The sequence below is a fragment of the Oncorhynchus clarkii genome, chromosome 16 (genome assembly GCF_045791955.1).
Source record: "Oncorhynchus clarkii lewisi isolate Uvic-CL-2024 chromosome 16, UVic_Ocla_1.0, whole genome shotgun sequence".
NCBI lineage: Eukaryota > Metazoa > Chordata > Actinopteri > Salmoniformes > Salmonidae > Oncorhynchus > Oncorhynchus clarkii.
The window spans coordinates 70,581,647-70,592,161 of record NC_092162.1 but is presented as its reverse complement, the minus strand read 5'-3'; the positions used below and the strand labels follow the sequence as shown (position 1 = coordinate 70,592,161).

Genomic DNA, 10,515 nt, shown 5'->3' with positions numbered 1-10,515 from the left:
AATAACAGAATATAATAGAACAGAATCTAACATAATAGAATAGAACAGGATAGTGTATCTCTATCTATCTCTTGATTCATCACTTAGTGCAGTGCAGCACCCCTCATTGCTGGCCCCGTCCCGGTCAGACCCTGCGACAGACGGCCCTACCAACTGCCTGATATCTGACACACTCCTGCTATTTAAAGCCTCTCAGGCCTGTCTCTGCCATGTGTTAAACAGAGGTGCCGCAGTCCACTACTACCCGCCTGGTGCACTGAGTCTGTGACAGCCGACTACTATGGTAACCGCCTGGTGCACTGAGTCTGTGACAGCCGACTACTATGGTAACCGCCTGGTGCACTGAGTCTGTGACAGCCGACTACTATGGTAACCATTTGGTGCACTGAGTCTGTGACAGCCGAGTACTATTGTAACCGCCTGGTGCACTGAGTCTGTGACAGCCGACTACTATAGTAACCGCCTGGTGCACTGAGTCTGTGACAGCCAACTACTATAGTAACCGCCTGGTGCACTGTGACTGTGACAGCCAACTACTATAGTAACCGCCTGGTGCACTGATTCTGTGACAGCCGACTACTATGGTAACCGTTTGGTGCACTGAGTCTGTGACAGCCGACTACTATAGTAACCGTTTGGTGCACTGAGTCTGTGACAGCCGACTACTATAGTAACCGTTTGGTGCACTGAGTCTGTAACAGCCGACTACTACAGTAACCGCCTGGTGCACAGTGTCTGTGACAGCCGACCGGCCAAACGCTAGGTACAGTGTCTGTGACAGCCGACCGGCCAAACGCTAGGTACAGTGTCTGTGACAACCGACCACTAACTGGCTAGCTGGTGCAACAACTGACTGGGTCACCGATGTTATTAGAGCTTCCTGTGACTGTGACCGCAGACTCGTTGAGTCAGACACTCATTCTATTACTACGGTCAGACAGGAATAGACATCAGCCGTAAGGTTCCTTTAACAGTGAACGCTATAGAACGAGAGGTAAGTTGAGGACAAGTAATGACAACACCATAATAATACCATGAGAGGACAATAAGACTATCTAGGTATCGGCATTTGTAGTAAATACAGGAATAGAGCCCCCCCGCCACCATAAGAAGAGTCTAAAATACAAGCACACAGCCCATGAAGAGAAGTCTACAGAACTAGCTGCATCATCACACACATAGAGAAACTTCTGCATACTCACTGACTCTCTCTTCTTGTCTTCAGTCTCTTCAGTGGAGCTGGGATGCTGCTACTGATGCTGCTGTCGGCTGGAGGAGTTGATGGTGTGTGAGGCTTCCTTCACGCTGCCGTAAAGTTGACTGCAGCATTGCCTCCTGAACAGAATGACATTGTTTGCTCTCTCTCTCCCTCCTTTCTATCCCTCTCCCTCTTTCTTTATCCCCCACTCCTCCTCCCTCTTGCGCTCTACTGCTTCCTCCTCCGCCTCCTCTTATTGCACTCTCTCTCTCTCTCTCTCTCTCCCCCTCTCTCTCCCTCTCTTTCCCTCTATCCCTTACTCCACCTCTTCCTCCTCCTCCTGTTTCGCACTCTCACTGGCAGCACAAAATGCACCGCTCAGCAGTGTGTTCTCTCCCCCCTCTCTCTCCCTCTCTCTCTCCCCTCTCTCTCTCCCTCTGCCTCTCCCCCCCTCTCTCCCTCTCTCTCTCTCTCTCTCCCTCTCTCTCTCTCCCTCTCCCCCTCTCCCCTCTCTCTCTCTACTGCAGCACAGCAGATCCTTCTTCATCCTTCTCTCCATTCATTTTCATAGTACAGCAAAATCATCATCACACCATCCTTTCGGAATTACAGTAATAGAAAGTAATTACAGTAATAGAAAGTAATTACAGTAATAGAAAATGATGTAAATGCTGAATTTACGATGCAGTTATTAGCAGAGAACACTGTATTATACCATAAAAATTGGTTTTCATTCTTGGTGAAATAAGATTCAGAACAGAGCATCACTGCTTCCTATTGAATCAGCTAAAATAGAGGATCATTACAGGGTAATAACCAGACGAGAAGATACAGTCGTGGCTGTGAATTTTGCTGAGACAGAAATAGACCAAAACTTATTTTTTTGTTGTTGATAAATCGGCACAATTGTGAGAGAGAGCCTAAATGTGCCTAAGAAATGCTTGCATTCTCTTTCAAGGTTTCTCGGACAATGAGATGCACTTTATGGTGAATTGATTTAAATGGCAGACGTGGAGCTGTCTTCTCTCTGCAGAAACAGAGGAGAAGCAGTAGCAGGTCTTTTTTCTCATGACTTGGTTCTCCTAGCTAGTGAACCCTCTCAACCTTCCCTCTGAAGCTGCTTCACGTTAACCCTAGAACCAGGCATCACTGGAAAGGATGGAGCACAATGGCTCTGCCGCCGTGGAACCAGCCATCACTGAAGCACAGGGGATCTGCTGTCGTAGAACCAGGCTTCACTGGAGCACAGGGGATCTGCCTCCGTAGAACCAGGAATCACTGGGAGCACAGGGGATCTGCCTCCGTAGAACCAGGAATCACTGGAGAACAGGGGATCTGCCGCCGTAGAACCAGGAATCACTGGAGAACAGGGGATCTGCCTCCGTAGAACCAGGAATCACTGGAGAACAGGGGATCTGCCTCCGTAGAACCAGGAATCACTGGAGAACAGGGGATCTGCCGCCGTAGAACCAGGAATCACTGGAGAACAGGGGATCTGCCGCCGTAGAACCAGGAATCACTGGAGAACAGGGGCTCTGCCACCGTAGAACCAGGAATCACTGGAGAACAGGGGATCTGCCGCCGTAGAACCAGGAATCACTGGAGAACAGGGGATCTGCCTCCGTAGAACCAGGTATTCCTGCACACTGACCCTAACTGCCCAGTTACTGGCTTGGAATATTTTATTTTCACCTTGTCCTTTTCAGCATGGTTCCAGGCTCAGCAACTACAGTGAATGCGTAACCAGGACGAACAGTGCAGTAGGCTTACAGCTGGGCTTGGCTCAGTAGTATGTAAAAAGGGCATTAGTGTGTCATGGATGATGCTTCTGTGTCTCAACTCTTTACCTGATAGGTTGCACCTAGGAAGGGTGAACAGATGAACATTTTGCCGTCAAGGGATAAAAACTACACCGTTACCATTCGCAGACACAAAACAGCCAGCCTCACACCATGGTTGACCGCATGGCGGTTGGAGGTCGACTGTATGATGACACTCATCATACGCTTGTCTGTATATCGTTGTATTTTACATTTGTGTGACTGTTCTTGTCTATTAGTCTTTTGTTACTTCGTCGTGTTTAGTGTTTTTTATTGTTGTTGTTGTTGTTGTTGTTGTTGTTGTTGTTGTTGTTGTGGACTCCAGAAAGAGTTAACAGCTGCTTCTGCAAAAAGCTGATGGAGATAAAATAAACAAAATAAACAAAATGAATCACACCAGACATATTATGCTGTTGTGCGAAACATCCTCAATTACTACGTGTCCTTAGAAGAGTCACTGGGAAGGTAAAGGGATAGGAACACACATGGTGAAATGTTTCAGACAAGGATCCGCATGGACAGGAAGGATCTCTGTCTCCTTGACCGCATCTCTCTACGCCTTGCAGTGACACCTCTGCCCCCAGAAGCATATCTCCCACATGCAGGTCTGCGTCTGATATGGCACACGACACCCTGTTCACCCTAAGTGGGCACCTGGTCAAAAGGTAGTGGACTATATTAGAAATAGGGGTTCCATTTTGCACACAGCCTCTGTCTAGTTTACAGTGTCTGGGTCAATCACGTGACGTGTACACAGTGTCTGGGTCAATCACGTGACGTGTACACAGTGTCTGGGTCAATCACGTGACGTGTACACAGTGTCTGGGTCAATCACGTGACGTGCACACAGTGTCTGGGTCAATCACGTGACGTGTACACAGTGTCTGGGTCAATCACGTGACGTGTACACAGTGTCTGGGTCAATCACGTGACGTGTACACAGTGTCTGGGTCAATCACGTGACGTGTACACAGTGTCTGGGTCAATCACGTGACGTGTACACAGTGTCTGGGTCAATCACGTGACGTGTACACAGTGTCTGGGTCAATCACGTGACGTGTACACAGTGTCTGGGTCAATCACGTGACGTGTACACAGTGTCTGGGTCAATCACGTGACGTGTACACAGTGTCTGGATCAAAGAGAAAGGTCACATAACATTTGTTTATATTGAATTTACCACAGGTGGACTCCAATCAAGTTGTAGAAACATCTGAAGGATGATCAATGGAAACAGGATGCCCCTGAGTTCAATTTAGAGTTTAACAGCAAAGGTTCTGAATACTTACATAAGGTATTTCTGTTTTTAATTCTTAATAAATTTGCAAACCTGTTTTCGCTTTCTCATTACGGGGAATTGTGTGTAGGTTGATGAGGGGAAAACAATTATAATATAAACAAATGTTATGTGACCTTTCTCTTTTACTGAGTCCTGAAAGAGTTCAAAGGGAAATGTAATTAAAACGGTCACTAGGGCAACCGTCCGAAGGCCCACATTTTTTTGGAAACTCAATTTAACGAGACAAGTCAGTTAAGAACATATTCTTATTTACAATGGCTGCCTACGCCGGCCTAAACCCGGACGACGTCGGGCCAATTGTGCGCCACCCTATGGGACTCCCGATCACGGCCGGTTGTGATACAGCCTGGAATCGAACCAGGGTCTGTAATGACACCTCTAGCACCGAAACGCAGTGCCTCAGTCCACTGTGCCACTCAGGAGCCCCAAATTCAACCCATATACATGTTAAACAGCTTAAATCGTCACAAAACGGTCCAAAGCTTTATTCTGCCATTATTTTGTGTTCTAATCTACTATACTGCTATATGGGGTACGACATTAAGTCGCCATTTTGGATCAAATCACCTGACGATACTCATGTGACAGGATGTGACGTCACGAAGACGCACGTGAGAGACCCTCTGGTTAAGAAGATTATTAAGTCTCTCGTAAATGTTTGATAAGTTTACATTTCCACTCCCTGTCAGGTTCCCCCCCCCCCCAAAAAAATGTTTTCTCATAATTCAGTAAAACCACTGAAAACCAATATACATTTTGAATTATCTGAAACACCTTCTATATTTAATTTCAATACTTAAGATACACACTTGCAATCAAAGTCAGTTTTAATGTGGGAGCACAAATAGTGACCTGTAAAACATGTTTATGTGAAACAAGACATATGGTAAAAACCATAATGATCATTCGGAATTGTCACGTTCTGACCTTTATTCAGCCAGGGGCCGCCAGTCAGCCAGGGGCCGCCAGTGCCGCCAGTCAGCCATGGGCCGCCAGTCAGCCAGGGGCCGCCAGTCAGCCAGGGGCCGCCAGTCAGCCAGGGGCCGCCAGTGCCGCCAGTCAGCCAGGGGCCGCCAGTCAGCCAGGGGCCGCCAGTCAGCCAGGGGCCGCCAGTGCCGCCTGTCAGCCAGGGGCCGCCAGTGCCGCCTGTCAGCCAGGGGCCGCCAGTCAGCCAGGGGCCGCCAGTCAGCCAGGGGCCGCCAGTCAGCCAGGGGCCGCCAGTGCCGCCAGTCAGCCAGGGGCCGCCAGTCAGCCAGGGGCCGCCAGTCAGCCAGGGGCCGCCAGTGCCGCCAGTCAGCCAGGGGCCGCCAGTCAGCCAGGGGCCGCCAGTCAGCCAGGGGCCGCCAGTGCCGCCAGTCAGCCAGGGGCCGCCACCCAGACCCTCCCCTATAGGTTAAGGTTTTGCGGCCGGAGTCCGCACCTTTGGGGGGGGGGGGGGGGTACTGTCACGTTCTGACCTTTATTTCCTTCGTTTTGTCGTTATTTAGTATGTTCAGGGCGTGAGTTGGGGTGGGCAGTCTATGTTTGTTTTTCTATGATTTGGGGTATTTCTATGTTTCGGCCTAGTATGGTTCTCAATCAGAGGCAGGTGTCATTAGTTGTCTCTGACTGAGAATCATACTTAGGTAGCCTGGGTTTCACTGTGCGTTTGTGGGTGATTGTTCTTGTCTCTGTGTTTGCACCAGATAGGACTGTTTTGGGTTTTCACGTTTCTTGTTCTTGTTCTTGTTCTTGTTAGTTTGTTCATGTGAAGTGCTTTATTAAACATGAGTCAAAATAACCACACTGCGCTTTGGTCCGCCTCTCCGTCAAGTCAAGAAAACCGTTACAGGAGTCCCCAGAAATGCAGTTTTTGGGGATTTTCCACTGGTCTTGAACCGTTAAAGCAACAAACACCAAACCAACATTGAATGGTACAGACTCAACGCAGATTGTTGTCAAACGCTTGTTAATATTAGTACTTTTTGAACTGTAATCATATTTGCTTAATAAAACCCAATGCATTTCAATTTCTATAGATTTAAATGACAACACAGGTACATAATATATATGTGTTGTCATTTTATGGCACCTTTAAGTGCAAGTCAGTTAAGAACAATTTCTTATTTTACAATGACGGCCTACCCTAGGACAAACCCTCCCCTAACCGGGGACGACGCTGGGCCAATTGTGCGGCGCCCTATGGTACTCCCGATCACAACTGGTTGTGATACAGTCCGGGATCTAACCAGGGTCTGTAGTGATGCCTCTAGCACTGAGATGCAGTGCCTCAGACAGCTGCGCCACTTGGGAGCCCAACGAGAGCTTTATGATTCAATGTTCATCATAAGACCATGGTGGTAGACATGTCAAATGCCACTGCTCTTAGGCCATTTCAACTCCAAACATTAAATCAACTTCAACATTTTCAAAATGTAATAAACTATAACTATTTAAATGTCAATAAAAAAGAACTGTTCAAGCCAAAGCACCAAACCAACTTTCACATGTTCTGGCTATGCGGTCAACCATAAATACTTCAAGACAAGCTAGCAAGTACACACATTTTATTTTGTTAATGTACTTTTTCTAGTTTGTTTTTGTATCAATACAAGTGTTGGGTGCACATCAGAGTGAAGCCAGTCCAACAACACCATCCAACACCGCCAGTCCAACAACACCATCCAACACCGCCAGTCCTACAACACCATCCAACACCGCCAGTCCTACAACACCATCCAACACCGCCAGTCCAACAACACCATCCAACACCGCCAGTCCAACACCGCCAGTCCTACAACACCATCCAACACCGCCAGTCCTACAACACCATCCAACACTGCCAGTCCAACAACATAATCCAACACCGCCAGTCCTACAACACCATCCAACACCGTCAGTCCAACAACATAATCCAACACCGCCAGTCCTACAACACCATCCAACACTGCCAGTCCTACAACACCATCCAACACCGCCAGTCCTACAACACCATCCAACACCGCCAGTCCTACAACACCATCCAACACCGCCAGTCCAACACCGCCAGTCCTACAACACCATCCAACACCGCCAGTCCTACAACACTATCCAACACTGCCAGTCCTACAACACTATCCAACACCGCCAGTCCTACAACACTATCCAACACCGCCAGTCCAACACCGCCAGTCCTACAACACCATCCAACACCGCCAGTCCTACAACACCATCCAACACCGCCAGTCCAACAACATAATCCAACACCGCCAGTCCTACAACACCATCCAACACCGCCAGTCCAACAACATAATCCAACACCGCCAGTCCTACAACACCATCCAACACCGCCAGTCCTACAACACCATCCAACACCGCCAGTCCTACAACACTATCCAACACCGCCAGTCCTACAACACCATCCAACACCGCCAGTCCAACAACACCATCCAACACCGCCAGTCCTACAACACCATCCAACACCGCCAGTCCTACAACACCATCCAACACCGCCAGTCCTACAACACTATCCAACACCGCCAGTCCTACAACACTATCCAACACCGCCAGTCCTACAACACTATCCAACACCGCCAGTCCTACAACACTATCCAACACCGCCAGTCCTACAACACCATCCAACACCGCCAGTCCAACAACATAATCCAACACCGCCAGTCCTACAACACTATCCAACACCGCCAGTCCTACAACACCATCCAACACCGCCAGTCCTACAACACCATCCAACACCGCCAGTCCTACAACACTATCCAACACCGCCAGTCCAACACCGCCAGTCCTACAACACCATCCAACACCGCCAGTCCTACAAAACCATCCAACACCGCCAGTCCAACACCGCCAGTCCTACAACACCATCCAACACCGCCAGTCCTACAACACCATCCAACACCGCCAGTCCAACACCGCCAGTCCTACAACACCATCCAACACCGCCAGTCCTACAACACCATCCAACACCGCCAGTCCAACACCGCCAGTCCTACAACACCATCCAACACCGCCAGTCCTACAACACCATCCAACACTGCCAGTCCAATACTAGAGGTTGAATATCTGAAATATATATATATACTGTATATATAACATATATATATTCCTATTTTACTATTATTTTCTATAAATAATGCTCCGAAAACAAATAATTTCCAAAACATTCATGGTCATACCAAAAAACGTTTATTTTAAAAGGTAAATTTAACAATCTTATAAAAACAAAATCTGATTTTTAACAATAATTTATTGCAACAAACCCAGAATGTGCGTAGGTAATACTCAAGGGAACAGAAAAAGTGTTTCACACTTTAAATATTTACCTTTTTAATTTATTTTTTAAAATCACTTTTGAGAACCTTTTTTCATCATTGACCCGTCTAGCTGTCTCTCTCACTCAGCTAAAACGCCCCCCCCTGCCCATCCCCCCATATCCCTCATCCCCTCTACATGCAGCACTGCTCAGTAATGGCATACCTCTATAAATAACACATGAGGAGTGGCAAGGCCTAGCCTTTTTACATGTCTGATCATATTACTACTATCTCCTTGACTTACCTGACACGGTCAGCACTGTCAGAACGAACAGCTTCTCACTCCGCTCCGCTCTCATCCCCACATCCTCCTATCTACTACCGAAAGGCAATGTGTACAGTGTTGAGTACATAGCTACTATACATCAGGGGTTCTCGACTACCTAGAAGCACATGAGGAGGATGTCCTTCAGGAGGGGGTTCTTCAGGAGGGGGTTCTTCAGGAGGGGGTGCTTCAGAAGGGTGTCCTTCAGGAGGGGGTTCTTCAGGAGGTGGTTCTTCAGGATGGTGTCCTTCAAGAGGGGGTTCTTCAGGAGGGGGTTCTTCAGGATGGTGACCTTCAGGAGGGGGTTCTTCAGGGGGGGGGGGGGTGCTTCAGGGGGGTGTCCTTCAGGAGGGGGTTCTTCGGGATGGTGACCTTCAGGAGGGGGTTCTTCAGGAGGGTGTCCTTCAGGAGGGTGTTCTTCAGGAGGGTGTCCTTCAGGAGGGGATTCTTCAGGAGGGGGTTCTTCAGGAGGGTGTCCTTCAGGAGGGGATTCTTCATGAGGGGGTTCTTCATGAGGGTGTCCTTCAGGAGGGGGAGTTTCATGAGGGGGTTCTTCAGGAGGGGGAGTTTCATGAAGGGGTTCATGAGGGGATTCTTCAGGAGGGGGAGTTTCATGAGGGGGTACATGAGGGGGTTCTTCAGGGGGGTGTCCTTCAGGAGGGGATTCTTCAGGAGGGGGAGTTTCATGAGGGGGTTCATGAGGGGGTTCTTCAGTTTGGTGTCCTTCAGGAGGGGATTCTTCAGGACGGGGAGTTTCATGAGGGGGTTCTTCAGGTGGGGGTCCTTCAGGGGTACTCCAGGCAGAGCAAAATGTACTTGGTGGTACAGTAACCAAAAACGTTTGAGAACCACAGCTACAGATGAATGAACTTTCGTCTTTTCACCTAACATTGCATTATTATAACATGCAGGCCCGTAATATATATAATATATATATATATATTATATAATATATATAATATATAATATATATATATATATATATATAATATATAATAATATATATATAACAGCTCTTTTTGTCACAGTGTGAGTCTTCATTGTAAGCAGATGGTTGCGGTCATAGAAATAGGTAGGTCTAGAACGAACATTACTGGCCATTCTATTAATAATATGGTTGCAGTGTGGCTTCCTACTACTAGTCTATTGACTCACTCATTGGTTCGTTCATTGATTCAGCACCTTCAACAGCTTGCTTGAGTGTTTAACCATCAGGCCAAGTTCAATCTCGATCGTCTTCAATCAAAGCCAGGTGTTAAAGTGCCTCTGGATTCAGCGACTCTTGTACTTGTACGGCTGATTTTGCAGACGTTTTGCAGACGTTTTGCAGACGTTTTGCAGACGTTTGGCAGACGTTTTGCAGACGTTTTGCAGACGTTTTGCAGTCGTTTGGCAGACGTTTTGCAGACGTTTTGCAGACGTTTTGCAGACGTTTTGCATACGTTTTGCAGACGTTTTGCAGACGTTTTGCAGTCGTTTGGCAGACGTTTTGCAGACGTTTTGCATACGTTTTGCAGACGTTTTGCAGACGTTTTGCAGTCGTTTGGCAGACGTTTTGCAGACGTTTTGCAGACGTTTTGCAGTCGTTTGGCAGACGTTTTGCATACGTTTTGCAGACGTTTGGCAGACGTTTTGCAGACGTT

The 10,515-nt window shown here is 47.8% G+C and overlaps 1 protein-coding gene across 1 annotated transcript; it reads right to left on the bottom strand.

Annotated features, from left to right (window-relative positions):
- Positions 1-8,990: 8,990 nt before the first annotated feature.
- Positions 8,991-9,631, bottom strand: LOC139367385 (uncharacterized). Its single transcript, XM_071105580.1, has 2 exons — positions 9,245-9,631; positions 8,991-9,179 (listed from the first exon to the last, which is right to left on the bottom strand). Exons 1-2 carry the CDS (start codon positions 9,629-9,631, stop codon positions 8,991-8,993), a joined length of 576 nt encoding a protein of 191 aa, XP_070961681.1.
- Positions 9,632-10,515: the final 884 nt, after the last annotated feature.